The sequence below is a fragment of the Neofelis nebulosa genome, chromosome 13 (genome assembly GCF_028018385.1).
Source record: "Neofelis nebulosa isolate mNeoNeb1 chromosome 13, mNeoNeb1.pri, whole genome shotgun sequence".
Lineage (NCBI taxonomy): Eukaryota > Metazoa > Chordata > Mammalia > Carnivora > Felidae > Neofelis > Neofelis nebulosa.
In genome coordinates this window covers 37,830,719-37,854,585 of record NC_080794.1, presented here as the reverse complement: position 1 = coordinate 37,854,585, position 23,867 = coordinate 37,830,719, and the positions used below count along the sequence as shown (strand labels likewise).

Genomic DNA, 23,867 nt, shown 5'->3' with positions numbered 1-23,867 from the left:
TCTTTGCAGAACCATTGCAGAAATAAAACGGGCCACAGAAAATACGCGTTAAGAAAATAAAATTGTTTCGCAAAATTTGTGATTGTTGGAAGTTAAAAATTCTTCTGATTCACATTACCACCCTAATCATCTTAACGCAAAAGAGACAGCTTGTAAATTCGCAGCTTTCTATTGCCATGTTGTCTAGGTAGCGATACCAGCTGAAAAAAAAAATGGGGATACCACTCAGTTGATCCTGGTTATTCCAGGATTTTTGTAAAGTACCTGAGAAAAGTGTGTAGGTAGTGAGGGATCTTAAAATCTAACAATAGTTGACAGATAGCTTCTAATCTTGGTTTTGCATGTGTCAAACCTAAGAATGTTACAGGGATATTCACCCATCTCATGTAAATAGGAGCACTGACAGATAATAAGTATATCCTATCTGCTAAAAGAATTATGATCCTTACAATGCCCATTTTAATTTTTAAAGATTGTAATGGTAATGTGTTTCGTTATATAATCTCTTATATACAAAATGTGTTTATTAGGATGCTTTCTCACTCATCTTGACTCAGGGTGTTTTTAGTGCTGCTTCTGTCTGAAGGAGCATCCTTCTGTAACTTTTCCTCCTGTAGGTTGGCAGAGGACAGTTGAAAGAGTCAACATACAGACTACCATTTGTGCCTGGCTAAAAATGGTGGTGATTTTATAGTATCCTGGGCATTTCCTGGCCATGAAGTAGGAATCAAGGCTCTGCACCAATTACTTCTTCTTGTGTTTCCTCTTCTCTTCTGGAGAGGGATGGAGGAGATCTTTCTCAAGGGGCATATCTTTGTGGGGAGAGGCATATCCTTGTGGGGAGGGGCATATCCTTGTCGCTGCTGGAAAGGCTGTTATACAATCTCTTCATCACATTAGAGTACTAACAGATTCAAAGCTCAAACAGTGAAGGACAAAAATTCTCAGACTGACACATGAAATCGTATTGATTCAAAGACAGGTCTGAAACTGAAAGATCAGTTTATAGGGTGAAAGGAAAAGAGGAACATATGGAACCAAAATTTGCAGCCAAGGAGGACCTAAGATGTAGAGGTGGCCTGGTAACTGACAGAGATTCCTACAGGCAGGTCAGAACTCATATGCCTAGCAACAAGTATTAGAGATTAGTCACTAGGAAACTGGAATCCAAAGTCGGGAAATCCAGTTGCTTTGGTTACAAAAGATACACATAGAAAACCTATAAAACCCTTTCAGGACAGATCTTCGTTCATTCATTCAATAAATATATATTAAACACCTATATATGCTAGACACTATTTTAGACACTGGAAAATAAGCAGTGAACAGAACAAGCTTCACTTAACTTGTGTAACTAGCTGGGGAGGGGGAAGGGCAGACAATAAACAGATAAATAAGTAAAATACATAGTTTGCCAAAAGAAGTAAGTTTATGGAGAAAATTTAAGCAGGGAATTTCTGGGTTGCAATTTAAAGCAGACTGATAGAGAAGGCCTCACCGAGAAGACAGCATAGAAGCAAAGACTTGGACTAGACAAGAGGGAAGAGAATAGTCACGCAAATATCTATGGAACAGCATCCTAGGCAGAGAATACAGCAAATGGAAAGAACTTGAGGCAGGATCCTGCCCAGCACATTTGAGGAAAGGTAAGGAGGCCATCATAGTTGGAGCAGAGCGAGGAAGGGAAAAGAGTAGTAGATGATGTCAGAGAAATAAGGAGAGAGACACCAATTGTGTTGGGCTCTGAAGATCATTGTGAGGCCTCTGGCCTTTGAGTAAGGTGAGAAACTATCAGAGAGTAGTGAGCAGAGAAAAAGCACAACATGAATTACAATGTAAAAGCATATAACTGACTATTGTTTTGGAATTAGACCCTAAGTGGGCAAATATGGAAGCAAAACCGTTTAGGAAATTATTCAATAACCGATTTAAGAAAGACAGGCTGGGGTGATGAAGTGAGAAGTGACTGGGATATGGATATATTCTGAAGGTAGAGCCCTCAGGATATGCTAATGGTCTTGACATCAGATGTGAGAGAAAGAATAGAGTCAAAGATGACCCCAAGATTTTTGGCCTGAAAACCTGGAAAATGGAGATGCTCTTGAATGATACAGGGAAGAACGTGGGAGGAGCCTTAACCTTCTTTGCATCCACACGTCCTAGCACAAATGCCAAACACATGGGAATGTTCAGTGACTACCAATAATCTAATCTGAATCTCATTTCTATGTATTTGAGATCAGAGTTGTTCTAGATACAGGACTGACTCGTTGGAGTTACTACACTGGGACTTGGTTCTAGACTCTGGGGCAAGGTTAAAACCATTGGTGTCCTAGAGCCAACTTGTGCTAGCTAGCAAGAACCAACTGCTAAATTTGGCGGGGGGGGGGCGGGGGGGTGATATTGCAAGCCAGGTGTTAAACACAGCTGATTTGTAAACTTACAGCTGGTAACACATTAAAAACAAAGGTAAAAGTACTTAAACTTCATCATTTCCGAATTATTTTACTACATTTTACTATTATCTGTGCCCTTGAGGTTATTTATGTTTGTTGTGTCTGTACAATAGAAATATTATAGAACAGTGCGCTACTGTGCACCTCTTCCCAACTCTGTGTTCAGTGATGTTATGCCAGTAGCTTTAAATTGGCCATGATGTGAGTATTTATGACACAGAAATTGGCAAATGCTGCAAATGAGGCATCTCCCCCATCCCTTTCCTGCCCCCAGAGCTGGTTAAACCTATAAGTGGAAATTTAGCCATACCAGCTTTGAAGGCAATGATAGGGGATGAGCAAACTGGTATATATTTTGGAAATATACTGAGGTACAGGCACTGCACACAGAGTATTAGAGAAGTATATAGTATATTATAATACTATTATATAGTATATTATAATACTATTATAATACTATATAATACCATATAGTACTATAATACTATATAATACTATATATTATATACTATATACTATACTATATATTATATACTATATAGTATATATATATACTATATAGTATATATACTATATATATAATATATATTATTATAGTATTAATATATAGTATATTAGTACCATATAGTATATATTATATATATACTATATATAGTATATTAGTACTATATTAGTATATATATACTATATATAATATATATAGTATTATATATATAGTATAATATACTATATATATAGTATATAATACTATATAGTATTATATATATAGTATTATATATATATAGTATAATACTATATGTATGTATATATGTATAGTATATAGTATATAATACTATATAGTATATGTATATACTATATAGTATACAATACTATATATATATTATATATATATAATACTATATAGTATTATAGTAATGGTTATATGAGAGGTTTTTCCTGTTCTGGTGAGGGAGGGTTGGGGACTGAGGAAATTATAGTAGGAGATAGACACACAAGGAAATTCCACATGGGGAAAGAATGGCCTTAATGATTGACCAAACCAGGAATTGCTGAAAGAGATTAGCATCTCCAGTCAATCAATGCCTTAACAGAATAAACCTAGAACAAATTACAAACTATTAACAGAAGAGATTAAAAGCTTTGGACAGCTTATTTGTATATCTGATATTATAAAGGATGAGGAGAAAATGGGGACGAGTCAATGCCATGGAGTAGTGACTGCATATTTGCAAAACTTTCCTGTATTAAGAATCTTATATTTTATTGTGAGGCCTTGTAAAAAAGAAACATCAAGGATACTAAAGACACTGTCTAATTATTCCTATGAGACAGCTAGAAAAGTAGCACAGTTTACTTTAGTTCTTATTTTACAAAGAAGGAAGCTAGAATCCAATGAATATAATATAAATGAGTTATTGGGGATAACAGAGTGTGACAATTTAGGAGGGAAAAGTATGTACCTGTGTGTGTTTGTGTGTGTGTGTATAATAGACAACAATGAAAAAGCCCACAGCATATACTGACTCATTTTTCAAGAGAAGCAGGAATAAAAATATGTACATTAATTACAAATGTGGCAATTAAGAAAAAAAACGTGAAAAAATGCATCTATAAAAGAAGACTACGAAAAAAAATACATCTTCAAACCCTAATTTTCCTCAAATCTTTCTACTGCACTGATTCTAAATGGTTCCAAAACTCTTCTTTTTTCTTATTTCTTAAATATATTTATTCTTTATCTCCCATTCTCCCCCAGTGGCTTTTTGTTCAAAGCTCAATCTCTTTTATTTATAATGTCTTCACAAAGTTGTTTTGCATAACACGGTGAGACTTCCTATTTAGCAGAATCGCTTAGTTTGAGCATTAGTCTTATTTCCGCAGACATATTTATGGGTATGAGGATGTGGAATTACTGGGTAAAAGAATGGGAACATTTTGATGGCTTTGGGTTTGTTTATCAAGACCGTAGTGGCGTATGAACGTACTTGTTCATTGCACCCTGGCTTATTTGGTATCATTGTTTAAAATATTTACGAAGTTCCTAAGTGAAAATGGATATTTTACTATTGCTTTGGTTTGTGTTTTTTTTCTTTTATTGCTAGTGAAACTGAATTTTTTTCATGTTTGCTCACCAATATGATGTCACTAACTGTCCATTTCTTTGAGGCCTAGTGTGCTTTTCTCAGCTTACGTCAATTTCTTTATATTAGAAGGATAACAACCCCTTACATTTCGTAGTTTTTGATATTTTCCCATTCTATTGTTGCCTGTTCACTTTGGTTACTTAAAAAAAAAAAACCTATTCATATTTTCCTTTGATTTCTAAAAAATTGCTGCTAAGTTCCTTCTGGCTTTTTTTTCCTGTTGTTTAATATTTTACCTATTCCTTAATTCATCTAGAATTTATTTTGATGTGTGGTTTGAGAAGATTATCTAAACTAATTTTTTCTAAACTGATAACAATTTTGGAATGCTTCTTCCTTTCTTTACTAATTTGTGAAATCCCCCATATTACACATTAAATTCCAATATATAATGGGAATATTTCTGCACTAGGTTATTTGTTTTTACTTGTACATCCCTATTTTAATACAGTAGCTTTGCTATATTATATTCAATTGGTTTTGCCCTTTATCATAATTAAAAAATTTCTCTTCTATTATTTGCATTCTTATTCTCCCAGATCAAGTTTTAAACTCACTGTACAAAAAAAAAAAAAAATAAATAAATAAATAAATAAATAAATATCATTGTACTTGTTCCAAAGACTTTGATAGCAATAAGAGTCATTTTTCCTTTGATAGAATAGTAGTTATTTCCCCACCATTACTGATTACATTACCACTTATTAATTAGGTTAACCAAAAAGAAAGAAGTATATAAAGTTAACTCATGCTATTAAATTCTATAGGATTCTCCAAAGCACTTCTAGGTCTCAGAAGTGAGATGGAAAAAGATTTTTTAAGACTTAGAGTGACAAAAACATCGATGCAAAGTTCTCCCTGGGAGGCTATTTTATGATTTGGAAGGAGAAATATTTCTCTTTGAAGCAAATAAAGACAAAGAATATAAAACTCAAAGTGATTGAAAATATAAATTTACATGCCTTTGAGTATATTTTATATCTTGTAATAACCTTGCACAATGCTCCTGAAACTGAAGCTTAGCATTATGAACAAATTTAACAATAGTTGCTTGTACTCGTTGTTCTAATTCAAGTTTTCTATATATTTTAATTTGCCTAAGTATCACTTAGAGCCTCCTAAAAGTTTAGATTTTCTTTCTCAAATTTATTTATTCTTCAAAAATAATATAATTCTAAAAAATACACATAAAAATTGAGAGAAGTTGAGAACATCTGTAATCTAATTACGGTAAATATTTCTTGGTACTTGAAAAAGTGGAATTTGTATTCCTGTGTTCATTTAAGCATTATTCACAATAGCCAAGATATGGAAACAACCTAATGTTCATTGAGGGATGAATGGATAAAATGGTGACCCTAATTTAAGGCTGAAATATTATTCAGCCTTAAAGAAAGAAGAAAATCTTGCCATTTGTGACAACATGGATGACCCTGGAGGACCTTATGCTAAGTGAGATACGCCAAAAGCAGAAAGACAAATACTGCGTGACCTCACTTATATGTGGAATCTAATATAGTTAAACTCATGGAAACAAAGTAGAATGGAGGTTGTTTGGGGCTGCAGTAAGATGGATGGAGGGAGAAATACTGGTCAAGGGATACAAAGTGTCATTTATACAAGATAAAGAAGTTCCAAAGCTCTAATGTACAACAATGTAACTATAGTTAATGTTATCAAATATTTGAAATTTGCTAAGAATGTAGATCTTAAGTGTTGTCACCACACATACAGACAAAAAGGTAATAAAATGATAGATATGTAAATTCTCTTGGTTGTAGTGATTATTTCACAATGTATACATATATCAAATCAAGTTGCATACCTTAAATATATACAGTTTTCAAATTGTCAATTATACTTCAGTAAAGCTTGGGGGGGGGAACTGAAAATTAAATTCCATTGTCCTAACATGAACTAAGCTTTCATGCTTTTATTTTAATATATATATATATATATATATATATATATATATATATATACATATATATATATTTTTTTTTTTCAGAGAGAGAGAGAGCACACACATGGGGGAGAAGGGCAAAGGGAGAGAGAAAGAGAATCCCAAGCATGCTCCACACTCAGCACAGCGTGGAGCCCATTGTGGGGCTCCATCCCACAAACCTAGGATCATGGCCTGAGCCAAAATTAAGAGTCAGATGCTCAACCTACTGATCCACCCAGGTACCCCTAAGCTTTCATGCTTTTATTTATTTTTTATTTTAAAAAAATATTTGTTTTGGAGAGAGAGAGACAGAAGGTACATGTGTAAGAGCAGGAGAGGGGGAGGAGCTGGAGGTGAGGGAGACAGAGGATCCAAAGCAGGCTCCACATTGTCCGCACAGAGCCCCATGTAAGGCTCGAACTCGCGAGCTGTGAGATCACGACCTTAGCCAAAGTCAGAAGCTTAACCAACTTAGCCACCCAGGCAACCCAAAGTTTTCATGCTTTGAGATGGTTCTCTACAGGGGTCCACTACACCATCTTCTCTTTTATATACAAGTATAACTCAGATGAAAGGTAGCAGAAATATTCATTTGAAGTGTTTTCCTAAGAGTTGATGATAATTCTCTAGAGTTTTATCCACAGTTGTGCCTAACAATGTTTAAGTTTCTTTATTATGTGACAAAGGCGTTAGTTCTCCAAAAATAACCAGGAAACTGGCCTTGCCCAATAGCAACAGAGCCATTCTTTGTAAATGAGAAGCAGAAGGCATGAGTGGGAACTCACAAAAAACAGATTCATGTGCCCTACATTTCTTTTTCAAAATGATTCTATCAAAGATATTTTATTATAATCTTGGTTTCTGTTATAATTGGTTCCCATTTCAAAAGGAGTTGGCCATGTTGGAAAGAATACCAAGAGTATCCAAGAATTGAGGTGCCTGGGTAGCTCAGCTGATTAAGCATCAGGCCCTATGATTTCAGCACAGGTCATGACCTCATGGTTTGTGAGTTAGAGCCCTGCATTGGGCTCCATGCTGATAGTGTGGATCCTTCTTCAGATCCTCTCTCTCTCCCTCTCTCCCTGCCCCTCCTCTGCTCTCTCTCAAAAATAAATAAATAAACTTTAAAAACATTTTAAGAGTGTCCAAGAGGGGGCGCCTGGGTGGCGCAGTCGGTTAAGCGTCCGACTTCAGCCAGGTCACGATCTCGCGGTCCGTGAGTTTGAGCCCCGCGTCAGGCTCTGGGCTGATGGCTCAGAGCCTGGAGCCTGTTTCCGATTCTGTGTCTCCCTCTCTCTCTGCCCCTCCCCCGTTCATGCTCTGTCTCTCTCTGTCCCAAAAAATAAATTAAAAACGTTGAAAAAAAAAATTAAAAAAAAAAAAGAGTGTCCAAGAGTTATTAATTTATATTTTACCTCTTGTCATTTATAAAGTCCTTCAGATATGATTTAACTTTCTCATCTTGCTTTTATAAACTCTTGCTATTAAAACACATGTCTTCTCCCTTTGATTAGTCATATTTCTTTACACTGAATATTTATACATTTTCTAGATCTCTGTAATTACTTGATTTCCGGTCGCTGAGCCTTGCTTTGTTATCTTAACAAAACATGAAGGGTGTCTGCTGTGGAACTGGTTTTACTCAGGCCATTGAATAACCACACCCTTATAATTAGCGATTTGGTAGTCACCAGAGACTGGTACAGTCAGTACCAAAATATTATGCCACAGGCATTTATATAAACACCATTTCTGAATGAATCTGGAAATCAACCAAGAGATTCTACATCCCTATGAAACCAAGAAGCTTAAAATTTGATAAGATTTCATGGTTACAAAAGTACTACTTTTTATGGTTTCCAGAGCTCAAAGAAAGTCTGCTTCCTCCTCCCCCATGTCAACCAATAATTTGCAATTGTCTGAATTCTGCTGGGAACAGTTAGAATAAGGGAATTCTTGGGGCACCTGTGTGGCTCAGTAGGTTGACCATCCAACTTTGGCTCAGGTCATAATCTCACAGTTCGTAAGTTTGGGCCCCACATCAGGCTCGCTGCTGTCAGCACAGAGCCTGCTTTGGATTTTCTGTCTGCTCTCTCTCTGCCCCGCCCCTGCTCATTCATTCTCTCTCTCTCTTTCTCTCTCTCTCTCTCTCTCAAAAATAAATAAACACTAAAAAAAAGAATAGGGATTCTGAAGGAAAAGTGATAAGAAATTAGTAAATGTAAGATTTAGTGCTTTTTCAGAAGACAATCAAATTTTTAAGTGCGATCTGCAATAATGGCTAAGTTAACTATAACTTATTTATACAATGGAATATTATACAGTCATTAAAAACAATGAATACATCTGTCTTTATTGACATGCAGAGATATTTGTAACACATAAGTTGGTAAAAAGAGCTTATAAAACATGATGTCACTTTTGTTTGAAATAAAAATATAGTACTTGTATATATGCATGGAAATACATGTATCAAAAATATAGCTTGTGTAGGGGCGCCTGGGTGGCACAGTCGGTTAAGCGTCCGACTTCAGCCAGGTCACGATCTCGCGGTCCGTGAGTTCGAGCCCCGCGTCGGGCTCTGGGCTGATGGCTCAGAGCCTGGAGCCTGTTTCAGATTCTGTGCCTCCCTCTCTCTCTGCCCCTCCCCCGTTCATGGTCTGCTTCTCTCTGTCCCAAAAATAAATAAAAAAACGTTGAAAAAAAAATATAGCTTGTGTTGAACTAAATATAATTTTAGTTTTCTTCAGACTATTTGTATTTTCTGAATTTTTTACAATGTGTATTTTACTACTTTAATTATCAGAAAAGGATATTTCTATTAAAAATAATATATGAACATATATGAAAAAATAATATATATGAACATATATAATATATATGAAATACATATGAATATATGTATGAAATAATATATATGAATACATATGAAACCAGGTTTTCTCTCTTACTTTCTCCATCTTTCAATTCTGTTTGCCTCTAACTGGCATACTACTATGTACAGGTTTATCTGCACGTACAGATTCTAGTCCCAAAGTGGGAAAGATGAGCATCTCTGGTATCCACAGTTAACTCCAGCAGATAGAGACAATCTTCCCCTATGAGCTCCAGCTAAAAAATCATAGGGCAGACTGATTGGCTTGACTTGGACTGGGAATCAAAATGTGGAGGGGAGTGAGTGGCAGTGAACAGGAGATACAAGTTTCTGATAGGACGGGTTCTGGCCACATTATCTCCCCTATACCCCCTGCTATACCCCAGGAAGAAGAGGGAGTCTGCATTGAGTTGGTTCCCAATAGGAGAGAGGAGTTTTATTACCTGAAAAAAGGAGGAGGAAATGATGTTGAAGAGACTAAAATACCATCCATTCTAATACTCATTCTAGACACTTAAAATAATGATAATGAAGTTCTTAAAGAGTTACCACAGGGACACCGGGCTGGCTTAGTTGGGAGAGCATGTGACTCGATCTCAGGGTTGTGAGTTTGAGCCCCATGTTGGGTGTAGAGATTACTTTTTTTTTTTTTAATTTTTTTAACATTTATTTATTTTTGAGACAGAGAGAGACAGAGCATGAACGGGGGAGGGTCAGAGAGAGAGGGAGACACAGAATCTGAAACAGGCTCCAGGCTCTGAGCTGTCAGCACAGAGCCCGACGTGGGGCTCGAACTCACTGACCACGAGATCATGACCTGAGCTGATGTCGGACACTTAACCAACTGAGCCACCCAGGCGCCCCTGTAGAGATTACTTTTAAAAAAAGAGTTACCACAGTTTTTCAATGTTTGGGAATTGGAAACCACCTTTCAATACCTAAACCGCAATACTTATTCATTCAATAAATATTCATCAAGTATCTACCATAAACTTTGTGGTCTATATCTTACTGGAATGAGCAATAAACAAACAAACAAACAAAACAAATAAAATACTCCTGCCCTCAAGGATCTTCCATTTCGGATATCAGTAACAACTCTGAAAAATGAGTCTGAAATTGGCCTCTGGCTAGAAATTTTATTGCAGTAGTTGAGATAAAAGAAAACGCAATTTGGCTTTCATATAATTTGTTTTTAACTTGTCTGTGCTAAGATCCTTACTCTTGAAAGAAATTAAGCTGAGTCATGAGATTTCAAAGCAAATGAGAAGAGTATTGGCTTTCGATATTGATGGAAAATTACATTATCTAGACGCACCCCAAGGTGTTCTGTAGCATCCTTGAGCTTTAACTTCTGTGTTATCTAACCTGCCCTTACAGTGACACTGGGCAAACCGATCTCATGGTACATATTCAATTTCAAGCAAAAAGTCTTGTTACAGTTGATTGGTAGCAATGAGCAAACTTCTTTTTACAGGTCAATGGGTTCAAGTATATGAATCAGAGCAAGGTATTCTTGTTCTGTTTTGTGTCTTGTTAGTGTTTATCTCCTATAGGCGGCATGTCTGTGTCCCCATCTCCCCCAAATTCATATGTTGAAACCTAATCCCCAATGTGATGGTACTTCAAGATGGGGCCCTTGGAGGGTGGTTAAGTCATGAAGGTGGAGACCCCATGAATGGAATCAGGGTCCTTATAAAAGAGACCCCAGAGAGCTCCCTTGCTCCTTCTGCCATGTGAGGACACAGCGAAAAGATAGAGAGCAATCGATGAACCAGGAAGTGGCCTTTACCAGACGCTAAATCTGCCAATGTGTTGATCTCCAGAACTGTGAGAAAAAAATTTTTGTTGTTTAAGCTACCCAGTCTATGATATTTTGTTATAGCAGACCTAACAGTCTCAGACATTATTCTTGGTATAGCAAACACCTAACACTGAATTTAGAAAGTTTTGGAAGGAGAACAAAAGCAAGTTTTGGCAAATGTATCTTCATGCTTTTTTTTGTTTTTTAAACCTTGAAGAACATAACAATTATAACTCCCTAACACAGTGATTCTCAACTTTGACCACACATTAGAATCACCTTTTAAAAAATACTGGTATGGGGGTGAGGGGGGGGGTGGTAGAGGGTGGGGATAGGGCATTGATAATCCTATAAAAAGTACTGTAGGTGATTTTAATATGCAGATAGGGTTGAGAATTACCTATGGATATTTTTAGTCTGTAACACTTGAGTATGTTCATTTTATCACTAGTCTGACTGTCATCAATGAATCACTTTAACTCTTACCATTTACCCACCTTTAAAAGAAGGATAGGGTGACTGGGTGGCTCATTTTTTTGGGCGTCCGACTCTTGATTTCAGCTCAGGTCATGATCCCAAGATCATGGAAATGAGCTCCACGTTGCTTCCATGCTGAACATGGAGCCTGCTTGGAATTCTCTCTCTTTCTCCCTCTGCCCCTCCCTCACTCACTCTCTCTCCCTCAAAAAATAAACAAAAACAAACAAACAAAAAAACAAACTAAAATAACAATAAATGAGCCACATCCATTCATTTACCCATTTCTATTTCTCTCCTTTTCTCTTTCTCATTTATGCATTCATTCAATCACTAATTCATTAAACAAATATTTATTAGGAATAAGTATTGTGTGAGGCACTGAGGATACAGAAATGTAATTCTGTATATAATTTCATATAGAATGAAATATAATTTCATTCTAGTATTATAATATTAATATTATATTATATAATATTATATAATATTAATATTAATATTAATTAATATTAATTAAATTAATTAAATTAATTAAATTAATTAAATTAAATTAATATTATATAATAGTAATAAGGTGGCATATGTAAATTAATCGTCTTGAAATTCTCAAAGTTTAATTAAAAAAAATAATTGCAAAAAATACACACCAATCCTTCCCCTGCTTGATTTACCTTGTAAAAAAATGTATTGAAGCTCGAATTATTGTGTTAGACAAACATCAACAGTCCTGACCTTCTGTGCTTTCAGTGAGTCATATAATAACAATCCATCTGCCACGATGTAATTTTCAACCTTTCATATATCGAATGAAAAGATGTAATTGCCTATAATTCATTAGGCTCTACATAAGAAACGATTCAGATACAATCAACTTTAATTAGAAATTATTCTAATTTAAGACTGTTCAGATGTCTTTACAATATTTAGTGAGGTTCTATTACTTCTGATATACCAAATCCTACCCAGAGTCCAGCCACACATCACGATCTTTGACTCCTATCCAATTCCCAAGTCAGGTTACTTTGTAGATGAAGGTAGAACCCTGCTTACTTGTTTGTTTGTTTTAAATGTTTATTGGGGGGGGAGGGGCAGAGAGAGAGGGGGGCAGAGGATCCAACGTGCAAACTCTGCTCTGACAGCAATGAGCCCAATGAGGGGCTCTAACTAACCATGAGATCATGACCTGAGCCGAAGTCGGATGCTTAACCGACTAAGCCACCGAGGTGCCCAGAACCCTACATATTTAAAGATAAGCAGATACTTTGCTCTGGACTGTTCATGCCATTTTCCCAATTTTTAAGCTCTAAGTTGCAGTATAACAGCTGGTCAAAAACCCACTTCAGTGGCCAACTCTGAGACTAGGACTGCTAGATCCCTCTTGGGAAGTTGGACATTATCATATTACTGAAATAGTTACTGACACATATTTAAAGCTAAGAACAAATGCAGGCTCACCTCACCCACAGAAGCACCATAATCATTTCTTTCTTTTTTTTTTTTTTTAATTTTTTTTTTCAACGTTTTTTATTTATTTTCGGAACAGAGAGAGACAAAGCATGAACGGGGGAGGGGCAGAGAGAGAGGGAGACACAGAATCGGAAACAGGCTCCAGGCTCTGAGCCATCAGCCCAGAGCCTGATGCGGGGCTCAAACTCACGGACCGCGAGATCGTGACCTGGCTGAAGTCGGACGCTTAACCGACTGCGCCACCCAGGCGCCCCCATAATCATTTCTGATGCAGTAGTGTGCCCACCTAACTCCAAAAGACAAAAGAAAAAATTTGAAATTAAAAGCAACATCAGGAGGAAAACAACAGCAAGGTATAAAGGGAACAATCTTCCCACCAAGAATAAATTCAAAGCTAATGATTTCCAAAATAGCAAGATTTATCCATAGCATAAAGTTCCCTGTAACCAGGAATTTGATACTGGTTACAGTATCAAATAATTTATAATTATTATGAAGCATGAGTTTGCTCACAAGAAGAGAAATACAACCAAAAGAGAAAAAGGAGAATTAGCATGAAGGGAATAAAGTAATTCTATATCTAGGGGCAGACAGATTTGCATTTTTGAGATATATAACCATTCAGTACTGTCCATGAATAAACGATTGTGTCCTGAGAATTAACATTTTACTAATAGTAATAATAGCTGACAATTACTGAGCATTTATCTTATGCCAGGCAGTATTAGTGTTTTACGTGCATTATCTCATTTAATCCTTACACCAACTTTATTTACTATTATTCCCATTTCCCGGATGAGAACAATGAGGCCCTGAGAAGTTATGTAAGTTGATTAAGTTGATTGTAAATACTTACACTATGATTTGAAACCTAAACCTGTCTGAATCCAAAACCCATGCTTTTAACTATTACCAACCCACCATCCTAATTTACCACTAGAGATTATATGCGAATAGCCATCTGGGACTTTTTAAGATTTCTGTATCTTTGCAACTACGCTGGGCCTTTTGCAACATAATCTGTCACTAGTAATAGATAAATCTCTAATGGTGATATAGTACACTGGCAGGTAGTTGTAAATAGGAAGCAATTTGTAGCTGCTGAGTGAGCACTGCACAAAGTTTGCCGCACCCTCTAGGTGGGTGCAAATGTGAAACAGAAAGCAAAACCCATCAATATATATCATGGCAACTAACTACAAGAAAGAATAGTGCTAAAACTAATTGCTCCTCTTTGAAAAAAAAATTTTTTAATAAAGTAAAATAAATAAGGGGCGCCTGGGTGGCTCAGTTGGTTAAGTGTCCTACTTCAGCTCAGGTCACGATCTCACAATTCGTGAGTTTGAGCCCCCTGTCCAGCTCTGTGTTGACAGCTCAGAGCCTGGAGCCTGCTTCGGATTCTGTGTCTCCCTCTCTCTCTCTTCCCCTCCCCCGCTCATTCTCTGTCTCTCTCTTTCTCTCTCTCAAAAATAAATAAACATTAAAAAAATAAATAAACTAAAAAAATAAGAGTTAAAAGGGTTACAGGTTTTTTAAAAAAAACTATTTGTTCTTGCTTTGTACTGAAATGTAGTGAATACTCACACAAACACACACACACACACACACACACACACTGTCCATATTTTCTTGGATATTGATAGCTTTATGGGGATATTAGGGTGGTTGATATGATGAGCTGATGTAGCAACTTCAACCTCTCTTGGGGAAAATTATGCTAGTAATATGATAAGAAGGTAATTAATTTTCAGAGAAAATTTTTTTAATAAAGATTTTTCTGGAAATACTAATTATTTTATTATATTGCACCAAATACAATGAGCTGACTTCATTGGGAGTTGATTGTGAGTTGCTCAGGACAGGTTTTGGCCCACGATATACATTTTCGTATGTTTCAAGCAGCCTACTTACATCCAATCTAGGTGTCTATTTAACGTCCGAATTTTATTTGATTATTATTTTTTAAATGTTTATTCATTTTTGAGAGAGGCATATAGAGTGTGAACAGGGGAGGAGAGACACAGAATCTGCAGCAAGCTCCAGGCTCTGAGCTGTCAGCACAGAGCTGGACCCGGGGTTCAAACTCTCGAACTGTGAGATCGTGACCTGAGCCAAAGTTGGACACTTAACCAGCTGAGCCACCCAGGCGCCCCTAGTTTCTGAATGGTAAAACTTCTTCTGTTTTTAAAATTCAACACACGTCACCTTCAGTTTAACAATGATACTTAACTTCCGTGCGTGTATTTGAAGGTTAAGAAAAGAAAAAATCATTGACTCAGGAAAGGAGGGAAGAAAATTCTGGTGATAAGCTTCAGGAAATATAAATGTGCAGATGTGTAACTTCCTCTGGGAACCCCTTGAAGTGCATTTACACGAACATTTCTAATAAATACAGGGAAGTTTTGACTAATATTTATAGGCTACCTACCCTGTGTTGGTCTGTGTCAGAAAATCCAGGGTCACATCCCCAAGGTTGATATTGCTGCTGGGCCCCCCAAGAGCAGAGGTGAAGCTGAGTGTGGTGATACACAGATACTACAGTTTAACAGCAGCTTCTAGCAGCTGCAAGCAATTGCGTGCAGTGCATCGCACTCTTTAGGATGCATAAGAACCACCTGGAGAGCTTGTTCAAGGTAGTCTAAAGATTCCTGGCCTTAACCCCAGATATTCTGATTCTGTAGGTCTGGGTCACATGGGAAAATGTGCATTTCTGATGACACTTAGGTGAGAGGGAAGCTGCCTATCCAAGAACCAGACATTGAATAGTACTAAAACTATCTGTGAGTAGAAAAGTTCACAAATTCTGAACTTTATTTATGTTCTTAAATATAATTTATTGTCAAATTGGCCAACATACAAATGTGTAAAGTGTGCTCTTGGTCTTTGGGGTAGATTCCTGAGGTTCATCGCTCACATACAACACCCAGTGCTCATCTTGACAAGTGCCCTCTTCACTGCCCATCACCCATTTTCCCCTCTCTCCCAACCCCCCATCAATCCTCAGTTTGTTCTCTGTATTTAAGAGTCTCTTATGGTTTGCCTCCCTCCCTCTCTGTTTGTAACTATTTTTCCCCCTTCCCTTTCCCCATGGTCCTCTGTTAAGTTTCTGAAGATCCACATAGGAGAGAAAACATATGCTGTCTTTCTCTGACTGACTTATTGCACTCAGCATAATACCTTCCAGTTCCACCCACGTTGCTGCAAATGGCATGAATTCATTCTTTCTCATTGCCAAGTAGTATTCCATTGTATATATAAGCCACATCTTCTTTATCCATTCATCAGTTGATGGGCATTTAGGTTCTTTCCATAGTTTGGCTATTGTTGAAAGTGCTGCTATAAACATTGGGGTACATGTGCCCTTATAAATTAGCACTCCTGTATCCACAAATTCTGAATTTTAATCACATTTCTACCTGAATGCAAATCTGAATGCTGGACAACATAAAATCCAGAGAAAGTAGAAACTGGCAAAAGGCGTTTCTACTATCCTTTGGCTGGATAGAACCATGATACTTAGAATAGTAAAACGCTGTATGTATTCAATAGAGGTCCTCCTTGAAACAATTAAGAAAGGCCCTTTTGCTATATATTGGCGCTGGGATGGTGTATACAGAAATTAATGGGAGTGTTTGTTGAGTTGATGGGTTTAGCCATAAGTTAGAAAAATAATTCAGCTTGAAGCAAATATCCTGACTCTCAGCCCTTCACAGTTATAATTTTATGATCCCGGACCAGTGGTCACTAAACCAGCAGCATCAACATCACCTTGGAATTTGTTAGAAGTGGAATCTGTGAGCCACACCCCAGACTTACTGAATTAGAAACTCTGGGGTGGGGCCCAGCGCCCTGTGGTTTATCAATCCCTCCAGGTGATTCTAATGCATACTAACGGCAGAGGATCAGAATTCCTCCAGAGTATTTGTTTAAGACATAAATTCCTCTTCCTTCTTCCTTGGAGACCTATTTTTTACATAATTTGGGGTATTCCAGTGTAGACAAATTTACAGAAACAGTGCCCTAATCCAGAAGCTTTCAAACTTTTTTCACTAGGACCACTGTTTACATGAAGTCTCAAGAAATAAATTCCTTTCTTGTTTCACTACCACTCGTTCCTCTGCCTTTGGATTTTGTCAGTGATGAGTGGCCTAACCTGGTCTGCTTGGGACCCCTGGAGCCCGGTGTTTTTGTATCCTTGGGCCCTGGTTACAGTGGCAGAATCTACTAAATTGATTTCTTGACCTACTAATGGGCTGCAAGGACACTTGGAAGATAGAGTCTGGATCAGTGCTTCTCGAATGTTACGATTCATTTGAATCACCTGGAGGCCTTGTTATAATGTAAATTCAAATTCAGGAAGGCTGGATGGGGCTTGAGATTTTGCATTTCTTTCAACGTTTTTTATTTATTTTTGGGACAGAGAGAGACAGAGCATGAACGGGGGAGGGGCAGAGAGAGAGGGAGACACAGAATCGGAAACAGGCTCCAGGCTCCGAGCCATCAGCCCAGAGCCCGACGCGGGGCTCGAACTCACGGACCGCGAGATCGTGACCTGGCTGAAGTCGGATGCCCAACCGACTGCGCCACCCAGGCGCCCCGAGATTTTGCATTTCTAACACGCTTCGAAATTTTGCAAATGCCGCCGATCCATATATGATTCTCCTGGTGGCAAGGCCTGGGCCATAAAACGTGCAAGAAGGTAACAGCAAACTTGATGCCTCTCCCAGTCATGAACCTATGATAGTTCTCTTTATGATAGTGAGCTTTAGAAGAAATTGCAAGTAGACTGTGGTATTTATCTTGCCCAGATGCACTGTCCTTAATTGACTTGTCAGTTGTCCTTAATATCATTATCAGTAGTTATGGGGTTCAAACCCTCAACCTGTGTGGGAATAAGTAGGTGCCGATTCACAACAGATCATATCCGTTAGTTCATTCATGAGAACACACCAGGATATTCTTGTCATCTACCTGATTTAATATCAGAATTAGAAAAATAAAAGATTAACTAGGATCATTTAGTTTTAGAACATGATATGTGCGTCCTGTATCACATTATTAAAATATCTCTTCATACATAGGTGAGGAAGTTTAAAGGAGAAAGTGAAACACAGTGGTGAAGGGAGGGAGAGAGACAGAGACAGAGAGAGACAGAGAAAGAGAATCCCAAGCAGGCTCCACCCTCAGCGCCCAGTTTGGAGCTGGACACAGGTCTCGATTCCATGACCCTGGGATCATGATCTGGGCTGAAATCAAGAGTTGGACACTTGGGACACCTGGGTAGCTCAGTCGGTTAAGCATCCAACTTTGGCTCACGTCATGATCTCACTGTTTGAGAGTTTGAGCCCCACATCTGGCTCTGTGCTGACAGCTCAGAACCTAGAGCCTGCTTCAGATTCTGTGTCTACCTCTCTCTCTGACCCTCCCCTTCTCGTGCTCTGTCTCTCTCTCTCTCTCAAAAATAAATAAATATTAAAAAAAAAAAAAGAGTTGGATGCTTAACCAACTGAGCCACCCAAGTGCCCTTGGAAATCCTTTATACCCACATATTTACTTCTCTCTAAACTCTAAATTTAATTATATCATGATGTTTTATTAAGTCAATGATTAGTGTTTCCATTATCAGGATTATATAAATCTTATCACTGCTGAGCCATGAGATTTACTATGAGAGTGTTTCCTTTCTTGTATAATTTTCCGGCTTTCCTGAAGTTAATGATTGCCTCCCACCCCTGAAGTTAGCTCCTTAAAAACAAACAAACTTACAGCAATTTTAGATTTACAGAAAAATTGTAAGGATAGTACAGAGAGTTATTATATAGCCCACACCTGTTTCTCCTACCAGTAATATTTTATGTTAGTGGGGCACCTTGTTACAATTAATGAACCAATGAGCTAGAGTTCATAACTTTCCAGATTTCCTTAGTTATTACCTACTCTCCTGTTCCTGTTCCAGGATCCCACATTCTATTTTGCAGTTATGTCTCTTTAACCTAAGTCTGACAGTTTCTTGAATGTCCATGTTTCTGATGACCTTGACAGTTTTGAGGAGTGCTAGTTGAGTATTTTTGTAGAATGTCTCTCAATCAGGATTTGTCTGGTGTTCTCCTCATGGTTAGACTGGGGTTATATGTTTTGGAGAGAAAGATCATAGAGGTGAAGTGCTTATTCATCTTTTCAGTATAGTCACTGTATCTGTGCTGTTTTGGTTTTCTCTCCTGGAGGCATTTCTTCTAGAACCCTCTGCACTGCTCCTGTTTGGATGTGGTGTTGTCTCTAGGCCTGCTAATTGTCATCCTGAGATTTACCTTAACATTTTTCCTTGAAATTCTTTTACACCATCCTTCTGAATTAGATCTCTGTTCCCTGGATCTCTTTTCCCCTCCTCCTCACCCTCCTCCCTCTTCTCCCCCTGCTCCCCCTTCTCCTCCACCTTCTCCTTCTTCTTTAGGTTTAGTTTTGTATTTGGATATGTGCTAGTAGACTCCTGAGAGAGAATCCAGAGGAGGTAAATTTTTGAGTCCTTGCAGTCTGAAATGTCATTATTCTACTACACTTGACAAGTAGTTTTGATGATTTTCTTTTCTTGTCTTTTTTTTTTTTTTCTGACAATTTCTTCCATCTCTTCTCCTTTATTCTCTCATAGTTATATACTGGGCCTCCTGGCTTGATCTTTTCATTTTCTTATCTTTCCTCTCTGGTTCATCTCTTACAACTTGTGTTACCTTCTAGGAAATCCCTTTAAATCACTAATTTTATCACATGTTTCATTTGCCAGACTTATTTGTTGTTCTTTAATTTTTTTTTTTGCTTTTATCCGAGGATACTAATTTTTAAAAGTATTTTCTTCAGCTCCCTGTGGCCTCTGTTCCCCCCAAGTTCCTTTGCTCTGTATCTGTCTTTTTGACAGAGTTTCTTCACTTTTCTGGTGATTTTTGTCTACCCATTCATGTTTCAGAGTGAGGGACTGAAGGGGTGCCTGGCTGGCTCAGTTGGAAGAGCATGCAACTCTTGACCTCAGGGCTGGGGTTTGAGCCCCATGTGGGGTGTAGAGATTACTTAAAAAAATAAAACTTAAAAAAAAAAAGAGCAAGCGACTTAAGAACCTAATTGCAAGCTCATCATGTATGAGTGACACTTGCTGCTCTTATAAAGGGAGAGGTTAGTCAGGCTTCTGCTTGAGGACTATCTGACTGGGACCCAGAAGAGTGAGGGGCAGTCTCAGGATGTGGGAAACTCAATCCTCTTTATAAGTTTTATGTCTCATCCCTGCTCTCTGCTTTGCCTAATATCGCTGCACTCAAGGCTTTCTAGTTCAGTTAAAGAGGAGATTGCTAGAGTAGAGAAGGGATACTCACTGACTCTGCCAGGGGAAAGAAGGGATCTGCGGGCCTAACATTCTTTGTATATTACACTATCAACCTTCCTGTTTTCAGTTCACTCTCCACTTCTAATATACCTGGTACCTTCAGTTGCTGAAATTTTTAAGTTCTACAACGATCAGCTTGCTTCTTGATGGTTTCTCTGTGGACAAGACAGATTTCAATTCTCCTTTCTCTGTTTTACCAAATTAGTGACTAGTCTTTCATTTATTTTGCATCCTCTTGATCTCTTCCCTTTCCGTTTTCATCTGCAGGTAATAAGTCATTTGAGCCTTTTGATTCTACCTCCAAATTATCAGTGAAACTTACTCCCTATGTGTCCATTCTCATTGTCATTGTTTTAGTGTAGGCCCATTTCTCTCCTATATTGTTACAATAAAAGTCTATTGTTCTCCATGTGTTTTATCTTTTTCCATATCCACTGCTCCCCCCCATTTTTTTTCTAAAACATAAATCTTATTGTTTTTCACTTCTCTGTTTAAAATTCTTTGAAGGGTTTCCTGTTACTTACCAGAATAAATTCCAAAATCTTCATAAACAATCCCCCCTCAAAAGCTGGACCCTGCCTACCTTTTCCGGTCCCATTCCTTGCCGCCATCCCCAACATGGTACTCTACGTTACAAATTATTTGTTATTTTCTGACACACCTTCAGAACTTTTCATAAGTCCTTTGCTCTTCCTAAACATCTTCCCTTTTCTCTTTCTGGGAAAGTATTACTCATACATCCAAGCTCAGATCAAACATCACCTGAGACAAGCCTTTCCCAGTCCCCAAAATGAATTAAGTCATTCTCTTCTCCATATTCTCGTAGCACTTCCCACAAACCTCTATTACAGCCTTTTTATATTGTGCAGTGATTTTTTATGAGTCTATTTCTCACACAACCTGTCCTTTTCATCTTTGTACCCTCCTTTTTCCTACCCACCCTCTACCTCTCAGCTTATAGCATGACACCTAGAACACAGTAAGGCAGCTAACATATATGAAGCTCTTAGGCTCTTAGTAAAATATTTGTTGCATAAACGAAGGCAACACATGAGAGATTTCAGGAAGTCTGAGAGTCCCTACCCTCAGGATTTCCTGAGGTCCTTATTTTAGGGGTTTACACAAAAATACACTTGCAGGCATAGATGTGCATTTCCTTAATTGTGACTAATGACAAGACAAGACTAAAGACAGACAAAGCCATAACTTGGGCAGGCTTGCCTGTAAGACATTTTGAAACTGGCTAGAATGTAATCTCCAGAACATAGGAATTTTTATCTCTTTGTTTACCATTGTATCCTCAGTGCCTGGTATATAGTAAGTGCTTATATTAGTCAGGGTACCAACAGGAAACAGATGGCACACTCAAAATAGGATACGTTGAGGAGAGACAATTTATAAAGGGGTAGGTGGGGTGTAGGGGAACCACAAATGATAACAAAGGAACACAGGGCTTGTAACAGTGAGAAGCTGTTACACCACCCTAGGTCTAAAAGGGAGAAGTAGGTACAGTAGGCTACCCTGCCTTAAGAAGAACAATGACCAGTAGTCACAGCCACCCGATTTCTGGAATGGCCACCCCCATTGAGTCCAAATCACAAGGCTCAAAACTATGTGGAAAAACTCAGGCTTAATGGCTGGCATTAATGTAAAAGGACTTTAATCTAGCACGGGGATCAAGCAGCAGGAATCTCTGAGCCAAGCCTGGCAAATGTGTAACATACCTGCCACGATCTTTTCCTTCCACACCTCCCAATCTGGCCCTGAAGGCAGACTTTCTTTGTCATTTATGGTTCTCTTTCTTACTTCACCCAGAAAAGGCCCTAGAATACTTTTCAACACAGTGCTCCAGGAAGCAAGCAACTACCTACAAATTGCTGTTACCTGATATGAAACCTGGCTCTGGTCAAATAAGAATACAAGTAGGATTGTAGTTTGAAAGAGGTCCCTAGCAATCAGCTGAGGATACAAAGGTTGGGTCAGCTCCAGGGAGAAGAAACTGCCAAGTGCTATACTAGGCATATTTTTTGGGGTGGGGGGGGAACAGACAGCCAGTCTAGGGTTCAAGTTAGGATTCTGTTCCTAGGGGAGGAAAAATGAAAATCAGCAATCAAAATAAAAATTCTACAAACTGGTGAAAACAATGGAGTTGAGGAAAAGGCATATATTAGGTATATAGGAAATGTTTTTCAGAGTAAGGTTGATTTCAGACTCATATGCTGGTGGAAATGATATTTCTACTTTACCGTGGTGTGGACTGACTCTGGAATTTGGTATGACTGAACTCACAACAGCCAGAAGATCTTAGTTACCTGCAGCTAAGCAGGGAAAGATACAGAAAGGGGTAATAACCCGCTTTTTTTTTCCTTCTCCATTCCTTTTAAAAATGATTCTAAATTAAGCCAAAAGCATTTGCTGTAAATGTTTAATTAAAACAGGCATATGAGATCATAACTACTATTTACTGAATATCTACTGTTTTATGCTTTGGATATGTTCTCATTAATCTGCATAACAACTCTATTAGGTAGATATAATTATCCTTACTTTACAGATGAGGAAATGGAAGTTGAGAGTAATAAAAGAAATAAGTTACAGCTTTTGGGTTTTGATCCAAGCTTATTTGGCTTTAAAGCCTGTATTATTTTTGATACTTCAGTTGCCCATGCTATCCTGTTGAGACCCATGATTTCCTTTTTTTTTAAATGTTTATTTATTTATTTGGGGGGGGGGGTAGAGGGGTAGAGAGAGAGAGGGAGACAGAGGATCCTAAGCAAGCTCTGAGCTGAGAGCAAAGAGCTGGATATGGGGCTCAAACTCATGAACTGTGAGATCATGCCCTGAGCCAAAGTCTGATGCTCCACTGATTGAGCCACCCAGGTGCCCCAAGACCCATGATTTCAATCAACCTCAAGTCTTGTATTCCTCTGGGTCATCATAAATGATAAGGACAGGCAAACTTAATGTGGTAAGTCCATAGGAGGACACATATTAGTATGGTTAAGAATAACCAGAATATTTTATTCATCTTTAAATGTTTTCATGTTAAATACTGTACCTGCCCAGACTCAAAGTACTTTCTAAGAGAAATCATCTCACTCATGGTTTCTGATGGCAGGGCAATCTGGACTATGCTCTTTTTCCCTTTGATATTTCCCCTCCCCAGATGTGTGGCCCAGGGACAGGCAACTGTCTTATGAGCTGCCAGTCCTTCAGCCAGCCTGTGACCTCCCACACAGCCAGGCTTGAAGAAAAAAATAACAAAGTAAGCCACTTGCCTGAGATTTTCACACTTAGATATTGGAATTCACAAATACAGAGAATGGTAGG

General features: G+C 37.9%; 1 protein-coding gene across 1 annotated transcript; it reads right to left on the bottom strand.

Moving 5' to 3' along the window:
* Positions 1–564: 564 nt before the first annotated feature.
* Positions 565–1,067, bottom strand: LOC131492837 (small ribosomal subunit protein eS27-like). The gene has a single exon (XM_058696675.1). It carries the CDS (start codon positions 715–717, stop codon positions 565–567), a length of 153 nt encoding a protein of 50 aa, XP_058552658.1. The 5' UTR covers positions 718–1,067.
* Positions 1,068–23,867: the final 22,800 nt, after the last annotated feature.